Here is a 24461-nt window from a genome sequence, read left to right on the forward strand (position 1 = left end):
AAAGTGACATCATAGATTAGGCCAATTTTAAAGTGAGAAAGAAAGAAGAAAAGAACTTCTACCTCCTAGCCACCCACACGGCCTCCCCTCTCGGCCGCGCAACCCTGGGCATTTTCTAGTGATGAGACTGCTACCCGAAAAGCCCAGACATTTTGTTCTCAGTTATTTTCATGGTATTGGGACAGATGTTTTCCTCATGCTTTTACATAGTGTGTGTACCCACCCCTATAGCTGCATCTTAATTTATCCAGGGCCTATTCTCTAATTTACCGACCATTTCTCTGTTGTTGACATAAAGTGGGTTGGCCCGGGAGCAGTGGCAGAGGACACCCGAAGATTGTCTTGGAGCTAGGAAGATGCAAAAAAATGTGAAGATGGGGCCGTTGGTTTCACACACATGATGTCATTCCTTTTGTGCTCAGAACTGAAAGCCCGTTTTTCTACGGGTAACTATGTTCCGCGATGAGTGGAGGCAGCAAGACTGCTGGGCGTCTGGGGGCGGGGTGTGGGGATGAGGCGGGGCGTGCCAGACCCGAGGGCTGGCCGTGGGGCGTGGCGCGCGCTGCCACCGTTTGCACCGAGGCCAGGGTGACGGCCACTGGCAGGTGGGGCTCCGAGATGGACTCCCAGCCACCGCGCGCCCCTAGCTCTGAAAAATACCCGGACAAGGGTGGGAAGACCGCGCCCCAGGAAGGTAGCGTGCAGCCACCCTTGGACCCAGTTGCTGATGGCGCAGTCCAGCGCAGTAGTCTGCCTTGGGCGGCCCTCGTCAGGGCCTTGGGCCACTTCAAGCTGTCGTTGTTGGACGTGCAGCGAGGCCGGATGCTGGCCCCCCTCAACCCACTGGCCATGGACCAGGAACTGCCCACGAAGTGCACGATACCTGAAAAGAAGTTCTGGGGTGACCAGGAGCCCCTCTCCAAGGTCAGAACTGCCCTGGGGGAGGGGACAGTGGTTTGTTCTCCACACGTGGGGAGGGCAACTGTGACAGACGCACCTGGCTTCGCTAGGAGCTCTGTGAAGCCCTGGGCCCAGTCCCCCGCCTGAAACACACCTAGTGGACAAAGGCTCAGAAGTGGCTGTTTGAGGAGGGCAGGGGGCGGTGCTTCCTGCTGCCGTATATCGGGAACCAGGGCAGTTCTGTGGGGGAGGGGATGGCGAGGACCCTGTTCAGAGCAGTTACCCTGACCTACCCCAGACCTTGTGGTCTCTGGCTGAACCTCTTAAGTGTCGCTATGGTGACACTTCCAAGTGCTCACCCCAAGGTCAGGGCTGAGCTGCTGCTGCTTTCTTTTTTCTTCCAGATTTTATTTACTTATTTTTAGAGAGAGGGGAAGGCAGGGAGAAAGAGAGCCAGAGAAACAATGGGTTACCCCTTGATTGGGCCCCAACAGCGGAAGAACCTGCAAACCAGGCGTGTGTGTTGACCAGGAATTGAACCGTGACCTTTTTCTTTGTGGGATATCACCCAATCAACTGGACCACGCTGGTCAGAGAAGAGCTGAGCTTCTTAAATGTCCTTGTAGTGAGACTCCTCAAGTACTGCATGTACCCAGGGTCAGTGAAGGAGCCTTCCACATTCATTAAACAGAGCACCAGAAGCAACAGAAAACAGAATAACAATAGTAAAATAAAAACCTAACAACACTACTTTGTATTCTCATTAATATTTGAGAGACATGGCATTGCCAAAACAAAGACTGGCAGCTGGAAAGAGGAAATAATCTGTGAATAGAAAAAATTCTTGAGGATGAAAAAGGATTTCCAAACCAAAATCTTCCATGAGAGCTTCCACATTGGAGGGGAGAACTGAAACAGAAAATAAGAGAATCTCATGGGATTGTCTGAGAACTCAGAGGAGAAATATAAAGGAACAATAGAGAAAAGATAAGGGACATGCAGGAGAGATCCAGAAAAGCCAATACATGGGTGAAGGTGTAGGAGAGGGAGAGGGAGAGAGACAGGGAGAGGAGGGCAGAAAGAAACACAGAAGGAAACAAGAAAATCTTCCTGGGCTGAAGAAAGACTGGACGGCTCTCATGGGAAGGGATGGTCCAGTTCAATGAAAGAGTGGAAAGAAATATAAGCTACACCTGGGGAATGCCTGCATTCATTGCAAGCGTAGGAAGGAGCAAGGCTGTCCGATCCAGGCCTCCCCCAACCCCTGCCCTGGGGTCTCCATGGAGAAGTCTGTTTGAAGAGAAAGCAAAACGTACCAGTGCTTTGTGGTGCTTTGAGTTGTGCCCTTTATTCTGATTTTTAAAGTAAAATTAAAGGAGAGTACAGGGATTGTATTTTATTTGTATTCTTAACAAAACATCCCCAAGATTCAAATTTGATAGATAGAAAAGATTTTTTTTAAACAATTAAAAGTCTCCTTAGTACCTTTACTCCCCAACTACCCTATTTCCCTCTAGAGAGGAAACTAATGTTTCTAGTTTCTTCTGTATCCTTACAGAGATTAATTTTTTTAATTAGAATTTTTTATTTTATTGTATTTTTTATTACCATTTACCCCATCTTACAGAGATGTTTTATGCATTTACCAGCACATACCTGTATACCCCCCTTTTTTGCAACTTAAAAAATATTTTTTATTTAATATATTTTACAGATCTTTCCACATCAGTGAAGAAATAGCTTCCTTGCTCTTTTTTACAGATAGTATCTCATTGGTTAGCTGTCCCCTGATCGATTTAACCAGTCTCTTGTGGATGCACATTTAGGTGGCATGTGATGTTTTTGGCCATTAGATTGACAGAAGTTGGAAAGTTCTGTGAAACTCTGAGAGGGAAGTTTGTGATCTGTGAATTCTCTACCTGGTTAAACTGCTGATTTCTGATAAAGGCAACAGAAAGACATTTTCTTCACAGCTGCCAAGACTCAGAAAGGTTGCCTCTCTCTAAGGAAGAAGTTATTCAAGAGAACACTCTGGTACACAGCAAAAAATCAGGATTTAAAAACTCAAGTAAAAGAAAGCGATTTAAAATAAACAGGGAACAGTTGCTGAAAACAATACTTTGAAGTTCAATGTGATTGTGTAGCCCAATAAAAATCTCGCATGTCACAAATAAAAAAAAAAAATAATTGGCTCCCCCCTTCCCTGCTCCTCCTCTGCTTGCTGGCTAATCCCCTTGTCTTTTTTGCTCTGAGTTGCTGCCTTTCAGGCAGGTCCTCTGACGTCCTGACTCTCCCCTCCCCGCCTGTGCTTCTAAAGCAGCCCACTCAATAGCCTTTTCTCTACAGCTCTTGCAGAAACCTGGCACCATGTGCTGTCCCACCCCTGCACAGAGCAGGATCCTCCTTAGTCCCCGCGGTTCCCACACGCCCACTGGCCTCTGCCTCCCACCCCCCGGCACCCCGCCCCGCCTCCCGGGGTCTTTGCTTCCCAGTTCCGCTGTAACCACCGCACTTGGATCAAGACCCAGCCAGCCGAGGTGCTCGAGACATACTTGTTGAACAAAGGAAGGAACATTGCATATATAAAAGAACTAACATATTTGGGGGCGGGGCGGGGCGGGGGAGGAGATAGTTAAACAGCAGAAATTTATTTCCTCACAATTTTAGAGTTTGAAAGTCCTGGATGAAGGTGTCAGCAGGTTTGGTTTCTCCCAAGGTCCCAATCCTTGGCGGCCGATGGCTGCCTTCTCCTTGTGTCCTCACATGCTCTTTTTTTCTGTGCAAGCACATCCTGGTCTCCTCACTTGTTTTGTTTTTACAAAAAGTGGACAGCCATTGTTAGTGCCTCAGAATAGACGCATGTATTCGAACTTCTCTCTGGAGCTTTTCAGGGTCCCTTTCCCTAATGGACCCCAAAAATACTATGTGCAGAAAAACAATCTGAAAGGAGGTCCCCAGAAAGGTATGGATAGGGTTCGAGGGATTTTCCTCTCTTAAGGCTGTGTTCCCAGAATAAAGACTTTGTAACAGGGGAAGTCACGAAGACCAGAGAGTTTTGCCTAGAGGCGAGGCAGCTGCAGAGCCGGGAGCTGCGCCAAGCCGCTGGCTTCGCCTGGGGCTGCTCGCTCAGCTGCCCCACTCCCCTCGCCATCGTCCTGCCCCCTATGTCCCACCCCCAGGGGCACCACCCCACCCCTACCCGAGTGTGCCTACTTCCCATGGGAGCAGAACCCCTCAAAACACCCTTCTGTGTCCCACATTTCCTCATTTCCTTTCTCAACCTAAGACGCCAGACACCCCATCCTCCCCTTGGGGTTATAGGAGGCCTTGGGGGAGGGAGGCAGGAGCGGAACTTTTCAGGCTGCCCTTTCTACCCTTTCTAAAAACAGATTTATTGAGATATAATTCACCTATCATACAACTCACCTACATAGTGTACAGTTCAATCCTTTTTATTATATTCACAGAGTTGTACAGCTAGGACCAAAATCATTTTAGAACATTTCATCATCCCCCAAAGAAACCCCATACCCATTAAGCACTCATTCTCCATTTCCTCTTAAGCCATCCTCCAACTCTTGGCAACTGCTAACTTACTTTCTACAGAATTGCCTCTTTTGGACCTTTCATAGAAATAGGATCTAACAATATGTAGTCTTTTGTGACTGGCTTCTTTTTCTTAGTATAATGTTTTTAAGTTTCATCATGTTATAGATACATTGGTACTTCATTCCTTTAAAAGGTATACATGTGAACTTCTGGCCAAGATGGAAGCATAGATAGATACACTTTGCCTCCTTGCACAACCAAAAGAAGGACAACAAATTTAAAAACAAAAACAACCAGAACTGCCAGATAATCAAACTGTATGGAAGTCGGACAACCAAGGGGTTAAAGGAGAAACATTCATTCAGACTGGTAGGCGGGGCAGAGACAGGCAGTTGGGTGGAGAGGACACATGGCAAGGCAGTGGCTGGAGGACCAGGCAGACGAGGCAGTGATTGGTGGTCCCACATTTGTGTGCAGATAAACTGGGGGAAACAACAGGAGAGCAAAACAGACTGCACAACCCAGGGAAAAGAAGTGTCAAAACCTCTGGCTGTAAAAACCTTTAGGGGTTGTGGTGACAGGAGAGATACTCAGTCTCATGGGAGAGTACGTTGGAGAGACCCACAGGGTCTTAGAATGTACACAAACCCTCCTACCCTGGAATCAGCACTAGAAGGGCCCAATTTGCTTGTGGGTAGTCGTGGGGAGTGACTGAGAGCCGGTGAGAGTGGAGCCAGAGGCATTGTTCCTTCCTGGACCCCTCCCACATACATAACATCACAATGCAGCATGCCCCACCCTGGCAAATACCTAAGGCTCTGCCCCTTACAATGTAGCAGGTGCTACATGACCCAAATGAAACATGGCCCAAATGAAAAAAATAGATCAAAACTCCAGAAAAAGAGCTAAATGAAATAGATATAAGCACAATCTATCGGATGTAGAGTTCAAAGAAATATAGCCCTAATGAAAGAACAGATCAAAGCTCCAAAGATAAAACTAAGTGATGAAGAGATAGACCACCTATCAGATGTACAGTTCAAAACACTGGTAATCAGGATGCTTACAGAATTAGTTGAGTATGGTCGCAAAATAGAGGAAAAAGTGAAGGCTATGCAAAGTGAAATAAAGAAAAATATACAGGGAACCAACAGTGAAGGAAAGGAAGCTGGGACTCAAATTAATGATTTGGAGCAGAAGGAAGAAATAAACATTCAACCAGAACAGAATGAAGAAACAAGAATTCAAAAAAATGAGGAGAGGTTTAGGAGCCTCCGGGACAACTTTAAACCTTCCAACATCCAAATCATAGGGGTGCCAGAAGGAGAAGAGGAAGGGCAAGAAATTGAAAACTTAGTTGAAAAAATATTGAAGGAGAACTTCCCCTATCTTGCAAAGCAAATAGACTTCCAGGAGATCCAGGAAGCTCAGAGAGTCTGAAAGAAGTTAGACCCAATGAAACACACACCAAGGCACATCATAATTACATTACTCAAGATTAAAGATAAGGAGAGACTCTTCCAAGCAGCAAGAGAAAAGGAGACAGTTACCTACAAAGGAGTTCCCATAAGACTATCAGCTGATTTCTCAAAAGAAACCTTACAGGCAAGAAGGGACTGGAAAGAAGTACTCAAAGTCATGAAAGGCAAGGACCTACATCCAAGACTACTCTATCCAGTAAAGCTATCATTTAGAATGGACGGACAGATAAAGTGCTTCCCAGATAAAATAGAGTTAAAGGAATTCATCATCACCAAGCTGTTATTATATGAAATGTTAAAGCGACTTATCTAAGAAAAAGAAGAAGTTGAAAACTATGAACAGTAAAATGACAAGAAACTCACAACTATCAACAAATGAACCTAAAACAAAAACAAAAACAAAGCAAACAACTAGAACAGGAACAGAATCACAGAAATGGAGGTCACATGAAGGACTCTCAGCGGGGAGGGGTAGCGGGGAATGGTGGAAAGAGGTACAGGGAACAAGAAGCATAAATAGTAAGTACAAAATAGACAGGGGCAGGTTAAGAATAGGAAATGGAGAAGCCAAAGAACTTATATGTACGACCTATGGACATGAACTAAGCAGGGCGGGGGGGGGGGGGCGGGGGAGATGCTGGTGGGAGGGGGAGTGCAGGGCGAGGGGAATAAAGGGGAGAAAAAATTTAAGTTTCCTACATATCTTTTCATATCACACCCTTGTAATAGCATAATCAATAAAATATACTTAAAAATAAAAAGTATATATATATACATATATTCAGATTATTTATTCATTTATTTATTTTTAGAGAGAGGGACAGGTGGGAGAAAGAAAGGGAGAGAAACATCAGTGTGTGAGAGACACATTGATCAGGTGCCTCTTGCGCCCCTAATTGGGGACTTGGCATGCAACCCACGCATGTGCTCTTACTGGGAATCGAACCAGTTTGCAGGCCAGCACTCAATCCACTAAGCCACACCAGCCAGGGCCAGAGTGTCATATATTTGGACACATACAGAATGCGGTCTTTTCAGACTGGCTTCTTTCAGTTAGTAGTAGGCATTTAAGTTTCCTACATATCTTTTCATGGCTTGATAGTTCATTTCTTTTTAGTACTAAATGATACTCTATTATGTGGGTGTGCCATAGTTTATTTATCCATTCACTGAAGGACATCTTCAGATTCTTCAATATTCTTTTCAACTTTTGGCAATTATGAATAAAGCTGTTATAAACACTCATGTGCAGTTTTTTGTGGACATAAAATTTAAATTTCTTTGGATAAATACCAAGGCATGTGATTGTTGAATTGTATGTTAAGAATATGTTTATAACCATGACCGAGCTTCCCAGTCAATATGGCAACATATGCAGACATGACTTGCCTCTTCGCACAACCACATCAAAATTACAACTAAAATATAGAGCAACCATCACTCAGGAATGTCAGAAACTGAGTTAAATGGAAGTCTGACAACTACAAAATTGAGTTGAATGGAAGTCTGACAACTACGGAGTTGAAGAAACCACATCCATCCAGGCTAGGAGGGGCACAGACGCAAAATGGGCTATCACCACACCCGTGTGAATACAAATTTAGGAGGTATACCTTGGGAGCGAGGAGTCCCAGACCCACACCGGGCCTCCCAGCCCAGCGTTCCAGTGCTAGGAAGGTAAGTCCCCACAACTTTTGGCTGTAGAAACAAGTGGCGATTGAGTTGGTGGAGGAGGCTGCTGGAGCCCTAAGCAGTTCCTGTTGGGGAACCCACACATGGACTCATCTGCTCAGACTCGCTTTCTCTGAGCTCCAGCATGGGGGACGCAGCTTAAAGGGTAGCAGTGGTACACAGGGAGAGACTGAAGTATCTGGCACCAGGGAGAGCAGAGGCCATTGTCTCTCTGCTGAGCCCTCCCCACGTAAAGCCGATAGGCTGGTGCCATATCTGAGACTCCATCAACCTGGTTAACACTGAGTGATCTACCTTGGAGATCCACAGAGGCTCTACCCCACCCAATTTATGGGCCCACCCAAGCTGCTTTTCCATAAGAATGGCTGGTGTTGGCTCCTAAAATCCTATCAAACAAGCAGCAGCTGGCTTCAGTGAGCCCTCGTGGCAGGCAGATTAGACTCACAGCTTGGCTTCACCTGGGAATCTCCAAACCCAGCACAAACAGTAGTCATCTCAGATTGCTTCACAGCTCAGGGAGTGTGCCCCAGGCAAAACACAGGTTGGGGCTGACTTTGCCCTGCACCATCTGGGAAACCCCAGGACCAACACACCCAGTGGACAGCTACAGACCACATCAGAGCATCACCACCTTGCCCCTGCACAGCTGATCTTCCATGGAGGGCAGAGGTTTGTGGTCAGTCGTCACAGCCAGTCCTTGAAGTTGACCGGCCTGGGTAAATCCCTCCCATTTAATCTGCCAACAGCAACCAAGGCTCAACTACAAGATGAGGGTATACTCAGCCCACACAAAGAATGCACCTCAAGTACCCAGCTTGGGTGATAGGGGAGGCTGTGCCACTGGACCCTACAAGATACCTACTATACTAGGCCACACTACCATCTCTACCTAATACATAGAAACAAGAGCAAGGAGGCTGCTAAAACGAGGAGACCACAAAACATGGCCCAAATGAAAAAAATAGATCAAAACTCCAGAAAAAGAGCTAATGAAATGGATATAAGCACAATCTATCAGATGTAGAGTTCAAAACACTGTTTATAAGGATGCTTAAGGAAATTAATGAGGATCTCGGCAGCATAAAAACGATCCAGTCAGAAACAAAGGGTACACTAATTGAAGTAAACAAGAATTTACAGGGAAACAACAGTAGAGTTGATGAAACTGAAGATCAAATCATTGATTTGGAACATAAGGAAGCAAAAACAACCACATAGAATAACAAGAAGGAAAAAAAAAATCCCCCCCCCCCAAAAAAAAAATGAGGATAGTACAAACAGCCTCCAGGACAACTACCTTTAAGGGGTCCAACGTTCACCTCTTAGGGGTGCCAGAAACAGAAGAAAAAGAGCAAGAAATTGGAAATCTATCTGAAAAAATAGTGAAAGAAAACTTCTCTAATTTGGTGAAGGAAATAGGCATGCAAGTTCAGGAAGCACAGTGAGTCCTAATTATGATGGATAAGAAAAGGCCCACTCCAAGGCACATCATAATTACAAGGCTAAAAGTTAGAAAGAGAAACTCTTAAAAGCAAGAGAAGAGAAGTTAGTTATTGGAATGTTGCCAAATGGGAGAGGGGTGCAGGGGAATGGATGAAGAGGTGAGGGAATTAAGAAATACAAATAGATAGCTACAGAATAGCCATGGGGATGTAAAGTACAGTACAGGAAATGGAGAAGCCAAAGGACTTATATGCATGACCCATGGACGTGAACGATGGTTGGGGAGGATTGCCTGAGGGAGTGTGGGGGCGCTGGGTGAAGGGGGAAAGGGGGGGAAATTAGGACAACTGTGATAGTATAATCAATAAAATAGAAAAGAAAGAAAAAGAGTATAACCATGGGAAAAAAAAAGAACATGTTTAGTCTTTCAAGGTATCTGTACCATTTTGCCTTCCTACCAGCAATAAATGAGAATTTCTGTTGTTCCACATTCTTGTCAATATTTAGTGTTATCAGTGTTCTGGATTTTGGCCATTCAGGGATTATTATTGTTGTTTTAATTAGCAAATTTCTGATGACATATGTGAAATATCTTTTCACATACTTATTTACTATCTGTATATCATTTTTTGTAAAGTGTCTATTAAGATTATTGGCCCATTTTTTAATCATATTTATTTTCTTATTGTTGAGCTTTGGGAATTCTTTGTATACAGTTGTGCCTTGATAAACTTGGGGGGATTGGTTCCAGGGCCCACCCCACCCCCCAAATACCAAAATTTATGGATTCTGAAGTGCTTATGTATTGAGTTGGACCCACCCCAATTATTTTTTCATAAGATAGCTCTGGTAGCACTTAGTTGTCTTTAACTTCATCAAAACAATTTTGTTAGATTGTATTGTGGCAGCTGTCATAACAACATGCATTTAAAAAATTTACCAAAGTTGGTGAATTTTTATGGAACCATTTTAATATTGAAGATGAAAGAAAATATGCAACATTTTTGGCATATTGTGCTTTATTATTTCAAGAAAGGTAAAAATGCAACTGAAATGCAAAAAAAGATTTGTTCAGTGTAAGGAAAAGGTGCTGTGACTGATCAAATGTGTCAAAAGCTGTTTGCGAAGTTTCATGCTGGAAATCTCTTGCTGGACGATGCTCCATGGTCGGGAGACCAGTTGAAGTTCATAGTGATCAAATTGAGACATTAATCGAGAACAATCAAATTATATCACATGGGAGATAGCCAACATACTCAAAATATCCAAATCAATAAAGCTATTAGTGAAAATGAAAAATGTGTCTTTTATTTTATGGAAAAAACTAAACAAACTTTTTGGCCAACCTAATAAAATGGTGTAGGATTTGCATATAACCTAAGCAATCCTCTCATATACTTTAAATCATTTCCAGATTACTTATAATACCTAACACAATGTGAATGCCATGCAAATAGTTATACTGTATTGTTTAGGGAATAATGACAAGAAGAAAAATCTGTACCTGTTTTGTACAGATTCAACCATTTTAGGCTTAACTTCATAGTTCATGTCAGTGATAATGGAACCTCTTTTCTTCTCCTTCTCCCCCTTCTTGCATTTACTCCTCCTCCCCCTCCTCCTCCTCCTCCTCCTCCTCCTCCTTTTTTTTTGGTGAAAAGGAAAGGAACTATTTATTCAGAAGTTATACAGTTTTGATTAATGGCTAAATGTCACTCTTAAATCTCAAAATCCCTTTAAAACACCCACCAACACACACAGAGTTCTGCCTTCCCCGCTTTGCCCAGTTAGGCCAGTCACGCCTGTCGGGGTACCGTCCTTCAGAAGAAAAAAGAACAGAAGTCCAGGACTCAGCTAGGCAGGCCTCTCGCTGTTCTCAGCACCATCCACTGCATCGTCACGATCTCCAGCTCTTAATCCATACCCATGTGGCACCTTCTCATGGTCTGCTAGTAAGAGTCCTTTCTCCCCTCTTTCTTCCTGCGTGGTCTTCACACTGTTCCCCAGAGTCTGTGTCCCTTTGTCTCTCCCACAGGCCACTGTCTCTCTTCCTTCCTCTCCCAGTTATTCTCTCCTCCTCCTCCCCTCCCTCCTCCTCCCTTTCCTCCTCCTCCTCCTCCTTTTTCTTTCCCTTCCTCTCCTTCCCTTTCTTCTTCTTCTCCTTCTTCTTCTCCTCCTCCTCCTTCTCCTCCTCCTCCTCCTCTTCCTCCCCCTCCTCCCCCTCCTTCTTCTCCTTCTCCTCCTCCTCCTCCTCCCTCCTCCTCCTCCTCTCCTCCTCCTCCTCCTCCCTCCTCCCCTCCTTCTTCTCCTTCTCCTCCTCCTCCTCCTCCTCCTCCTCCTCTCCTTCTCCTCCTCCTCCCCCCCCTCCTCCCTCCTTCTTCTCCTCCTCCTCCTCCCCCTCCTCCCCCTCCTTCTCCTCCTTCTTTTCCTCCTTCTCCTCCTTCTCCTCCTTCTCCTCCTCCTTCTCCTCCTTCTCCTTCTCCTTCTCCTCCTTCTCCTTCTCTTCCTTCTCCTTCTCCTTCTCCTTCTCCTTCTCCTTCTCCTTCTCCTTCTCCTTCTCCTTCTCCTTCTCCTTCTTCTTCTTCTTCTTCTTCTTCTTCTTCTTCTTCTTCTTCTTCTTCTTCTTGATATTTTGGATCCTTGTTTTTTGAATCAGTAGATGGGAAACACCAGGATATAAAGGACCAACTTCATTTTGGATAACAGCCATTTATCAGAGGCCTTTTTGCAAATATATTCTCCCAGTATGTGGCTTGTCTTCCAATTCTTGCCATGGTCTTTTCTTTTATTTTTTTTAAATTTTGAGAGTATGTTTATTAAAGGTGGGGACAGTGAAACAAGGAAAGGCTTAGGATAGGAAAAGCAACAGGAAATCTTGGGTGGGTAGCTCATTTGGTTAGAGCATCATTCTCACAGGCCACGACTGTGGGTCTGATCTTTGTTAGAGTACATGCAGGATTCAACCAATGAATGTATAAATAGGTAGAACAACATATGGATGTTTCTCTCTCTCCCCTTTCCTTTTTTTCTCTCTCTCCTTTCCTTCCTCTCTCTCTCACACACAAATCAGTTTTGTAAAAAAAAGGAGGAGGAGGAGGAGGAGGAGGAGAAGCAATAGGAGTGAGGACTTAGAGTAGGAGATAGTGGGGTCCCTTAGCGTTTAGGAGATCCATGCCTTTGGGGGGAAGAAGAGGGGGAAGGGAAACACACTGACATGGTCTTTCACAGAGCAGAAGTTTTAAATATTTATTAAGTTTGCCTTATCAGTTATTTCTTTAAGAATTTTGTCTTTGGTGTTATATCTAAAAAGTCATTGCAGCCTGACCGGTGTGGTCACTGGATCAACCGGTTTGATTCCCAGTCCGGGCACATATCTGGGCTGCAGGTCAGGTTCTCATTCCAGGCATGTATAAGAGGCAACCAATCAATGTTTCTCTCTAGAATAGATCTGTCTCTCCCTTTCTTTCTCCTTCCCTTCCCCTCTCTCTAATATTAAATAAATCAAATCTTAAAAAAAGTAATTTCCATACCCAGCCATGATTGTCCAGATATTCTCCTATAGTATTAACTAAGAATTTTATAAACTTACATATAACTGTGATCCATTTTGAGTTAATTTTTGAGAAGGGGTTAAGGTCTGTGTCTAGATTTATTTTTTTGCATGTGGATGCCCAAGTTCTTCCATCTAGCACCATTTGTTGAAAAACTATCATTTCTCCATTGTATTGACTTTTTTCCTTTGTCAAAGAACAGTTGATTTTATTTATGTGGGTCTATTTCTGGGTTCTCTATTTTGTCTATTGATCTATTTGTCTATCCTTCCACCAATACCACACTGTCTTTATTTCTGTTGCTTTATAGTATGTCTTGAAGTCAGATAGTGTTAGTGCTTCAACTTTGTTCTCCTTCAATAGCTGTTTTGGATATTTTGCCTTGCTAATCTTTAGAATCAGTTTGTCAATATACACAAAATAACTTGATGAAATTTTGATTGGGATTGCACTGAATCCATAGATCAAGTTGGGAAAAACTGACATCTTGACAATATTGAGTTTTGTTATCCATGAACATGGAATATCAATCCATTTATTGTGTTTAGCTCTTTATTTTATTCATCAAAATTTTGTAGTTTTTTATATAGGTCTTCTATATATTTAGTTGGATACTTAATTTTTCCTGCTAATGTAAATGATACTGTGTTTTAAACTTAAAATTCTACTTATTCTTTGTTAGTATGCAGGAAAGTGATTAACCTTCTGCATATTAGCCTGGTATCCTGCAACCTTGCTATAATCGTTATTTGTTCCAGTAGTGTTTTGTTGATTCTTTTGGATTTTGTATTTAGGTGATAACGTTGTCTGTGAACTAAGATGGTTTTATTTCTTCTTTCCCAATCTTTTTATTAAACCCTCACCCGAGGATATGTTTATTGATTGTAGAGAAGGGAGGGAGGAGAGCGAGAGCGAGAGAGAGAGAGAGAGAGAGAGAGAGAAAGAGAGAGAGAATATCAATCAGTTGCCTCCCATATGTGCTCTGACTGGGGATTGAACCCAAAACCTAAGTATGTGCCCTGACAGAGGACCAAACCTGCAACCTTTTGCTGAATGGGACAATACTCCAAATGAGCCACTCTGCAGGGCTTTTCTTTTCCAATCTTATGTATTTTATTTCCTTTTATTGTCTCATTGCATGAGCCAAAACTTCTTGTACAATCCTTGTACAAAAAGGAGTGGTAAGAAGGAACACTTTTGCCTTGTACCTGATCTTAGTGGGAAAGCTTTGAAGTTCTCACCATTATTATGTTAGCTGAAGGGTTTTTTAAAATTGTACTTTTTTCCATTACTATTTATCCCCCTTATACCCTCCTTCCTCCCCACACTCACCACACTGTTGTCTGTGTCCATGAATCCTTTTTCCTTTTTGCTTGATGAAGGTTTTTTTTTTTTGTAGCTATTTATTTGTCAAGTTGAGAAGTTCCCCTCTACTGCGAGTTTGCTGAGCATTTTTTATAAGGAAAGGGTGTTGGATTTTGTCAAATGCTTCTTTTGCACTTATTGCTATGGTCACATGATTTTCTTTTTTAGCCTATTGATGTGATGGATTACATTAATTTATTTTTAAATATTGAACCAGTCTTGTCTACCTGAGATAAATCCCCACTTAGCCACAATGTATAACTCTTTCTATAGATTATTGAATTCTGTTTGCTAATATTTGATGAGGAATTTTACATTTATGTTCATGAAGGATTCTAGTCTGTAGTTTTCTTTTTTTGTAATGGTATCATCTGGTTTTGGTATTCAGGTGATGCTAGATAGCCTCACAGAATGAATTAGGGAGTATTCTCTCTGCTTCTATCCTCTGAAAAAGATTCTGGGAAATCTGGTATAATTTCTTCCTTTAGTATTTGGTAGAATGTAGCAGTCTGGTTCTGCTGCTTTCTATTTTGAAAGATTATTAATTAATGATTCATTTTCTTTAATAGATAAAAGCCTATTCAAATTATTTATTTCTTCTTGTGTGATTTTTGGTAAATTGTATCTTTCAAGGAATTAGTCTATTTCATTTTCAAATTTGAATTTAGTAAATCACATTTCAGGCTATCAAATTGCCGGAATAGAGTTGTTTATAGTATTCCTTGATTGTCCTTTTAATGTCCGTCAGATCTGTAGTGATGTCTCTTTTATTTCTATTAGTAATTTCTGTCCCCTCCCTTTTTTTTTTTTTAGTTATCTTGGCTAGAAGTGCATCAATTTTATTAATCTTCTAAAAGACCAGCTTTTGGGTTCATTGATTTTCTCTATTGATTTTCTGTTTCCAATTTTATTGATTTATGCTCTAATAGTTATTACTTTTCTTATTTTGGATTTGATTTACTCTCCTTTTTTCAAAGATGGAAATTTAGATATTAATGTTAGATCATTTTTCTTATTTAGTATATGTATTCAATGATACAAATTTCCCTCTAAGCACTCTCTACTGCATTTCACAAATTTTGATAAATCATGTTTTTAATTTTGTTTAGTTTAAAATATTTTAAAGATTTTCCTGGGATTTCTTTTTTGGAGCATGTGTTATTTATAAAGTGTTTAGTCTCTATGTATTTTGGCATTCCAACCATCTTTCTGTAATTCCATTGTGTTCTGAGAACAGACAATATATTATATTTATGTTACTTTAAATTTGTTAAGATGTGTTTTATGGTCTAGAATATGGTCTATCTTGAATGTGTATTCTGCTGCTGATGGATGAAGTACTCTACAGATGTCACTTATATCCAATTGATTAATGCTGTTGTTGAGTTCCACTATATCCTTACTATGTCCTGCCAGATCTGTTCATTTCTCATGGAGGGGCACTTGAAGTCTCTAACTATGATAGTGGCCTCATATATTTCTCTTTGCAATTTTATAGTTTTTGTCTCATGCAGTTCGGCGCTCTGGTGTTAGGCACATACCCATTAAGGATTATTATATCTTTTAGGAGAATTGACCCCTAAAAATTATGTAATTTTTATTACATAATTTTATGTCATTATGTAATACCCTTTTTCACCCCTGATAATCTTTTTTGCTATGAAGTTTGCTTTGTCTAAGACTAATATAATCTTTCTTGCTTTCTTTTTTTTAACCCTCACCTGAGGTCATGCTTATTGATTTTAGAGTGAGGGAAAAGGAGGGAGACAGAGAAAGAGAGGGAGAGAAACATTAGTGCAAGAAACATTGACCACCTCTCATATGTACCCTGACCAGGACTGAACCCACAACCTAGAAATGTGCCCTGACTGGGAATCGAACCCATGACCTTTTGGTTTATGGGACAACACTTCAACCAACTGAGCCACACTGGCCAGGTCTATTCTTGCTTTCTTTTAATTAGTGTTAGTATGATACATTTTTCTTAATCTGTTTACTTTTAATGTATATGTGTCTTTATATCTAAGGCAGGTTTCTTGTAGACAACATATTGTTATCTCTTGTTTTTTTAATCCATTCTGACAATCTTTATCTTTTAATTTGTGGATTTAAATTATTCAAAGTAAATTTTTATATAGTTGGATTAATATCTACCATATTTTTTACTGTTTTCTATTTGTTGCCCTTATTTTTTGTTCTTATTTTCGCTTCTACTTTTAGTCTGTCTTTTATGATTTTAATAGAACATTCTATGTGATTTGATTTTCTTTCCTTTGTTAGCATATCAGATATAGTGGTTTTTTTTTTTTTACTTTTTTATAGTAGTTGCACATGAGTTTGCAATATATGTATAGTTAATCCAAATCCACCTTCAAATAACACTATACCAGTTCCTAGGTAGTGCAAGCACTTATTGTTGGGTTTTAAGAGTCCTTTATATATTTGGCATTCAAGTTCCTTATCTGGTGTATGATTTGCAAACATTTTTTTATGCTGTGAATTTTTTCACTTTCTTGATGTTGTATTTGGAAGCACAAAAAATTTTAATTTTGCTAATGTACTGTTGATGATTGTTGTTGTTGCTCTTGCTGTTTGTGCCTTTAGGGTCATATGTAAGAAAGCATTGCCTAATCCAAGTTCATCAAGATTTATACCTATATTTTCTTCTAAGAGTCTTGTGGTGTTAGCTCTCATAGTCAGGTCTTTGATACATTTTGAGTTAATTTTGTGTATGGTGTGAGGTAAGAGTCCAACAGTATTCTTTCGTATGTGGATATCCACCTGTCCCAGCACCATTTGTTGAGAAGACTATTCTCTTCCCATCTTCAATGATCTCAGCACCCTTGTCAAAGGTCAACTGACCAAAAATATGAGGGTTTATTTTTGGATTCTCAACTCTATTCCATTGATCTTTATGTCTATCCTTTGCCAGTCCTACACTGTCTTGATTATTATAGCTTTGTATGTAGTAAGTTTTGAAATTGGGAATTGTGAGTCCTCCAGCTTTGCTTTTTTTCATGATTGTTTAGGCGATTCTGCATTTTTTGAATTTCCATATAAATTTTAGGATCAGCTTGTCAATTTCAGCTGGAATTTTGATGGGATAGTGTTGAACCTGTAGATCATTTTGGAGATTCTTTAAAAAAAAATTTTTTTTTTTAAATCCTTACCAGAGGATTTATTTATTTATTTATTTATTTATTTTTACTTTTTAAAACATTTTATTTATCTATTTTTAGAGAGGGGAGAGGGCAGGAGAAAGAGAGGGAGAGGAATATTGATAGGTGGGAGAAACATCGATTGGTTGCCTCTCACTCGTGCCCCAATCAGGAACCAGGCCTACCACTCAGATGTGTGCTCTGACCAGAATCAAACCTATGACCTTTCACTTTAAAGTACGATACTCAACCAACTGAGCCACACTGGTCAGGGCTAGGAGGTTATTTTCACCTTAATGATAGTAAGTCTGCTAATCCATGAACACAGGATGGTTTCCCATTTATTTAGGTCTTTTAAAATGTCTTTGAACAATGTTTTGCAATTTTCAGAGTATAAGTTTTACTTTTTTTTTTTTTTTTTGGTTAAGTTTATTCTTATTTTGATGCTTTTATACATGAATTTTTTCTTATTTTTTTCTGGATTGTTTGTTGCAGGTGTATAAAATACAATTAATTTTTAAAAATACTGACCTTGTATTCTGCATCCTGCTGAACTCGTTCAGTCTATCTTTTTTTCAGATCCCATTTCAAATCCTGACCGGACACCAGCACATTGTGAATTCTTGTCACTTCTGTGTGGATGACACAAAGCTCCTCAGTGGCTCCTATGACGGCACGGTGAAGCTGTGGGTAGGTGGCCCCATGTTAGGTGGAGCCAAAACATCCTATAAGCTTATGTCACCTCTTGTGGAGAGTCTCCGGTACTGAGTTTCTGGACTCCCAAAGATCACGAAGAGTTTGAGAGGCCTTTCCCAGCAAAGTGCAAGAAGGAGAAGCAAAGTGAGGGCTCACACTAGTGTCAAGCCACTGGAGAGAGATGAGGTTAGTGTAGCTGCTGTTAGACTGTTGATTTGGAAACAGTGGGAGCAGGGGACGAACACTACTGGACTCGGAGCTCTTCACCATTTGTTGGAGGGTCTCAGCAGTGCCTTGGGCCCAGCTGGAGTGTCTGGGCTGTGTCATCCCTTTGGGTCTCCTTCTCACTTGGAAAATTGAGTTCTATCCACAGACATGATATGACCAGGGCTGGCTGGTCACCGAGGACAGAAAAGTGGCCAGGCCTGGGACCTGTTGCTGAGGAGAGGTTGGTAGAGGCAGGCCTGAGGTCACTGTCCCAAAGTGCAGGAAGCAGGGGCTCAGGGAACAGGGGCATGATGGTCAAACAAGATTGCAGAGAGGTGGCCACCAAGAACTTTTTCGAAGACTTCTGGGCATAGACAGCAGACCCAGGCAGGCCTGTTGGGGGCCATTGCTGATCAGTCAGGAGCAGGGCTGGCGGATGGCAATGTTCCTTAGGGGCTAGGCCACAGATGACCATGTGGCTGGAGCTGGGCTCAGGACAATCCGTGCTGATTTTTGTTTTTTCCTCTGACATCAGGGGCAGGAAAGGGACAGGGTGGAGTGAGGCCAGGTTGGTTCCTGGGTTTCGGTCCAGGCAACTGGGTGGAGGATAGCTTCTCACCCTCCAGATGACCTTGGAGGAGCATTTTCTGTGTCATTGGTGGGTGCCAAGGCCAGGCAGTCTAGGCAGGAGGGTTTGGGAACTGTCCAGGTGGTTCAGACCCCACATTGGGATCCACTAGCTGTGTGACCCTGGATGATGGCCCTTTACCCTTTTGAGCTGGATGAGAGTCACAGGACCACGTGGTTCTCATACTTTGCTGTTGCAGACAAGCTCAGGGCTGATGTGGAGCTCAATTCACAACTTCAGTCAACGCCTCAGTGACCTCTCCCTCTCTGTCCTTCTCTCCTGTTGATTTGAGGATGCTGTGGATGGATCTGTTGTTCGGGATTTTGAGCATGGGCCCGGAGCTCCTGTTTTAGAGTGCAGTGTCACGGCTGACAGCAGAAGGTGACCTTTCCTTCCCTTATGCTGGTCAGGAAAAGTGAGAGTAAAGAGGCAGGTCAGCGTACAGCACACCGGGGACAGCTGAGTAAAAACAATATGGGAACTTAACTTTCACAGAAACTTATCTTATATAGGGGACAAAAGTTGCCAAGGAAACATATAATATAACAAGACAAAGGTACATGTTTATTATTTTACTAAGTGTGCAATAAAACATTTCAGAATGAAATGGCCTATCTGTTAAAGTATCTTTCTGTTAATGATTGATCCTTGTGAGGTGTAGATAACACTTTAGAAGAAGATGGTCAGTTATAGAACAGAGGAGATGGGACCTTTAATGCCCTAACCATGAAAGAACAGATTTGGACGGCTGAGGGGGTTAAGGAAGAGAATGGTGCTGGAGTGATGATTTGGCATTAAGTTCTCTCTGTTTTTAGTGAGAACCCACCACTCTCAGGGGGTGGAGTGGGGAAGTCATGGAGCATCGTTAGAGAGATCCCCCTATTATTTGCATTCTTGGTCCTGAATTATCAAAATTTTCCATGAGGAAACTATACACATAACTGTCTCTATCAAAAAGACCCTGTGCTTGTCATTTTATTCCCAGAATTGTCGCAGCAGCCTATGATAAGACACTGAGGACTTGGGACCTTGAGACAGGCAAGTTGCTGGTAAGTTTGCTTTGCCCCGGTGGAGACATCGCAGCACAGGGCCGTGACTGTGCCTTCCGGAGCCCTGGGTTGGGCATGGGATGAAAAGAGAAGCCAATCTTCCAGGAAAAGAGAATTTTCTCTGGGACCCAAGATGGCAGAGGGTGGGTATTGGAGAAGGAAAGTGTCCTGGAGCAGGCAAAAGGAAGGCTCTGTTTGAAGGATGGATACACGGAAGTGTGGGGGTGGGGTAGGGTAAGGAGTCATGGCGTTTCAGGCTGACCCTCCCCTGTGAGGTGTCTGGATTTGATGATGCCACAGGAAAAGGCCACCTGGCCAGAGCATGAGGGTTCTGGGCCCTTCCCTGTCTGCTCTCCATCTTGGAGGGAGCACCGCCCATCCATCCAAACCGCTCCGAGATCCCCTCTGCCTGCTGCCTGGTGCCCGGGCAGCCCCACCCTGCTCAGGCATCTGTTCAGGGTCTCCAGTCCTGTCCCTTCTCCAAGCAGCTCCTCAGTGCCTCTACTCTCCCTTCCTCCTCTTTTCTCTCCTTAAAAAAACAATCTTTCTCTTAGTGCAAAGATCAATTTATAGTCATTGTAAAAATTTTTTAGAAAGACAAGCCAATATTATAAATATAAAAACATTAAAACTCCCAAAGATTATAGTTAACATTTTTCTGTCTCTTTTCCTATGTTTATCCATGTTTACATATGAACTCAGACAAGTATGTTCTGTCAACAACATAGTACTATTTAAGTACACGTCAGCATCATCTTTTTTAATGTGAGCATGGATTCCATGGGATAAACACGTCTGCTGTATTTCACGTTTCCCTGTGATAGGACATTAAGGCTGTTTCCACTTTATCATAACCAATGTTTCAATGAGGAAGGTTTGTATACAATTTTTATACATAGGCACCATTGTTTTTTGAGTATGTAGCTGGATTCTATTGCTAATTTGGTCTAGAAACATGGTGCTTCTTAAATTGCCCTCCAGAAATCTGTGCCAACTCATACCCTAGGCCCCAGAGGAGAGCCTGCTCTCTCCCAACCTCACATGCCAGATATTATAATTTTAAAAAATTAACCAATTTTGTAGGTGAAAAATGAGACAAGCACTGATCTTTAAGCATTTCTCCAAATGTTTATTTCTTCTTTTATAAATTTCCTTTTCTTGTTGCCAGTTTTTCCATTTGGGATGCTTTCTTTATTTTCTTTAAACTTTTTTTTAGTACTTCGATTTATTTTTGTTGCACAAGCCATCCATGCCACTTGCTGCCTCTAGAGCTAAATTAATTATCCACTGATGTTTGATAAGTTACTTCAAAACGTAGCAGCTTCAAACAACATGCGTTTATTTCTCACACAGTTTCTGAGTCAGAAATCTAGGAGCAGCTTAGCTGGGTGGTTGTGAGGGCACAGTTAAGAAGTCACCCAGGACTCCAGTCATCCGAAGGCTCAACCAGGGCTGAGGATCCCTTTCCAGATGGTGCCTCACCTGGCTTTTGGCAGGAGGCCTCAGTTCCTCTCTACGTGGGCCTCTCTGTAGGCTGCTTGAGTGTCCTCAGGACATGGCAGTTACTCCTGCAGAGGACGTCATCTAAGAGAAAGCAGGGAGGAAGCCATGGTCTCTTTTATGACCATCACTTCTACCATATTTGGTTTATTAGAAGCAAGTCGCTAAGTCCAGCTCACACTTAAGAGGCAGGGAATTAGTTTCCACCTTTGGGAGGGAAGACTGTCAAGTAATTGGTGGGCATATTTTAAAACTGTCACCATGGTGATACTATAATTTGTAACAGACAGACAGATCCTCCTTTCCTAGAATATTGAGCAGCGCATTGTCCCCTTAGTGTGGTTTGGTGCCAGCCTTCCCCAGGGGGCTGTGAACTGTCCGAGGGACTGGGGCGGTAGTGCCTCATCTACAGTGTCAGGCAATACCACTTGTTTACCAGAGTGAACAGGAATGAAGTCGGCCATTATTAGAACCATGCTGCCAGTTCTGCAGGGTGCTCTCTTAATTCTTGTCCATCTATCCTGGACACACATTAATTATATTTATTAATTGAATAGATTAATTAAAACCAAAAATACTTAAAAATTCAGTTTCTTACTTGCACTAGCCCACTACAAGTGCTCAAAGGCCACCTGTGGCCAGTGGCTGGGATATGGACCATGCATAGAAGGAATATTTTCATCACCGCAGAAAGCTCTACTGAAGAGCTGGGCTAGAGAGAAAACAACCTTTTGACTGTTGCCCTATTGCAGTGGAAGATCAGTCATGAAAGCATCATAGCCTCCTGTAAGTTTTCTCCTGATGGTAAATATGTGGTCTCAGGCTTGGAAGTGGATCATGGAATCTGGATAACAGACGCGAAAAATGCCACAACTGTGTCACACATCAGGGGTGAGTTTGCATGATCAGGAGGGATGAAGTATCTCGCCTTCCTCTCATGGTCCCTGGCAGGCTGTGGGGCACTGTCCATTCAAGGGTGAATCCCCATCAGACGGGGAGCTCTGCTGGGACAGGGAGCGGGTCGGCTGTGCTCCTTGTTCAAAGCCTGATGCACATGGTAAGCACTCAGGAATGTGTGAGTGAATAGACCCTAGTGAAAACTGGAGTTGTGTTTCTGGAATATTGTCACTGTCTGGGGAGTAGTATGAGCCTCTGGGCTGCATGAAGCTTTTAACTTGGAATATGGACCATGCACACAGCAAAACCCTTTCCCTGTGCCTCAGATCATCACAAAAGACCAGTCACAGCCTGCTGCTTTGGCCCTGATAGCCAGAAGGTGGCTTCCGTTTCCTTGGACAGGAGCATCAAGATCTGGGATGTTACATCCAAGGCCACACTGCTCACCATCACTAAGTGAGGAGGGGCCCCAGGAGGCTGGGCAGTGTCCTGTAGCAGGGAGGTGGGTGGGGGTCCCCATCCATGCTCTCCTGGACTTGGCCTGCACACCTGCAGCTTGTGAGCCACCATCCATGTTGGGCACCCCCAACTTTTGTCGTGGGTGCTCCAAGGAGGCTGGAGAGGGAGAAAGGGAAGAAGGAGGGCAGCCTGGGAAACTACCAACTGTGACCTGTCAGCTGGGACAGGCCTCAGGTGAACTTGTTTCAATGTGAGTTTATATAACCTCAACTGATTTTGAAGCTTGCAAGGAGTAAACTTAAATATGTTGTTATATTTATATATTTATAAATGTAATTTAGAAAACTCAAGAAGGAAAGTCTACTGTATTTACCCATACTTTTACTTACTGTGTTCTGTCTTCCTTTCTAATGGTCCAAGTTTTCTCCTTTTACTGCTTTTTTTCTGTTCAGAAAAACTTCCCTTAGCCATTCTTTTAGGGTAGGTCTGAGAGCCATAAAATCTCTTAGTTTTCCTTCATCTGAAAGTGTCTTGATTTCCCCTCCATTCCTAAGGATATTTTTACTGGATATAGAAATCTGGGTTGACAGGTTTTCTTTTTCTTTCAGCATTTGAAACTGTCATGTCACTTTCTCTGGGCCTCCAACGTTTCCGATGAGAAATCCACTGTCATTCAAATTGTTTTTTCGCTTATAGGTGAGGTGTCATTTATCTCTTGCTGCTTTCAAGGTTTTTCTTTGTCTTCAGTTTTCAGAAATTTACTTATGATGTGTCTGGGTATAGATTTCTTTGCACTTTTCTATTTGGAATTATATAGCTTTTTGAATCTATAGGTTTATGTCTTTTGTCAAATTTGGTAAAATTTCAGATGTAACTTGTTTGATTACTTTTCAGCCTCACTCTCTTTTTTCTTTTCTTCTGGAACTCTGATGAAACAAATACTTAGATATTTTACCTAGAACCACAGATTTTGGAGGTTCTAGGGGTTTTTTCAGTTGACTTTTTGCATAGGTTAATTTATATTATCTGACTTCATAGTCACTAATGCTTTCCTCTCTCCTCCCCATTGAGGGTTTTTTTTGTGTGTGTTTTTTTTTTTTGGTTACTGTATTTTTCAGTTCTGAAATTTCCACTTGATCATTCTTTATATCTTCTTCTTCTTTTTTTGCTGAGGATTTCTATCTTTTTGTTTGTTTCAGGCAAGATTATAATTGTTCATTGGAGCACTTTTATGATGGCCACTTAAAAACCCTTGTTGGAGAATTCTCAGGTCTGTGTCATCTCAGCGTTGGCATCTGTTGATTATCTTCCTTATTTATGTTGAGATTTTCCTGGCTCCTAGTATGATGACTGATTTTTAGTTGTATCCTGGACATTTTGGGTATTACATTAGGAGAGTCTGTGTCACTTAAATGTTCTATTTTAGCAGGCCGTCTCATACGGCCTGGCAAGGGTGACAGTCTAGGCTCCCGTCTCGGCTCCCGTCTCGGCTTTTGCTGACAGGGGTAGGGATGGGACTGCATTTTTCTTCCATCTATTTGGCTACAGTACAGTGGGTACTGTCTGAAGGTGCTCTGTTGTGTTGGGCTGTCCCTTTGGTAGGAAGAACGACTTTACTTGGAGGCCTATTTTTTTGCTGTTCCCCATAGTAGTTTTAAAAAAAGATTAGTTACAAGCTTTTCCAGTACCCAGTCCAGAATATATGAAGCAAAAATAAAACCCTAGAGACCTACAGCATGTCATCCTTGGGACCCAAGGGTCCTACCTGTTCTGCCTTCTTTTCTTCACTTTTCATACTCTTCTGCTTGATTTATAAATGCCCAGGGTTGTTAGCTGTACTTAGCAGGAAGAATAGAGAGAAGTGCATTGACTCCCTCTTGTCCAGA

General features: G+C 42.2%; 1 protein-coding gene across 1 annotated transcript in view; it reads left to right on the plus strand.

Annotated features, from left to right (window-relative positions):
- Positions 1 to 462: 462 nt before the first annotated feature.
- The window catches only part of WDR88 (WD repeat domain 88), a 41168-nt gene continuing 17169 nt past the window's right edge, over positions 463 to 24461 (plus strand). Inside the window, exons 1-6 of the mRNA XM_054588801.1 lie at positions 463 to 924; positions 17719 to 17829; positions 18963 to 19051; positions 19656 to 19719; positions 21972 to 22110; positions 22443 to 22572. Coding sequence (XP_054444776.1) covers positions 463 to 924; positions 17719 to 17829; positions 18963 to 19051; positions 19656 to 19719; positions 21972 to 22110; positions 22443 to 22572 — 995 coding nt within the window. The remainder of the gene's footprint in view (positions 925 to 17718; positions 17830 to 18962; positions 19052 to 19655; positions 19720 to 21971; positions 22111 to 22442; positions 22573 to 24461) is intronic.

This window comes from Pteronotus mesoamericanus, unplaced genomic scaffold, assembly GCF_021234165.1.
Source record: "Pteronotus mesoamericanus isolate MK-2021 breed Mesoamerican mustached bat unplaced genomic scaffold, CSHL_Meso_final scaffold_165, whole genome shotgun sequence".
NCBI lineage: Eukaryota > Metazoa > Chordata > Mammalia > Chiroptera > Mormoopidae > Pteronotus > Pteronotus mesoamericanus.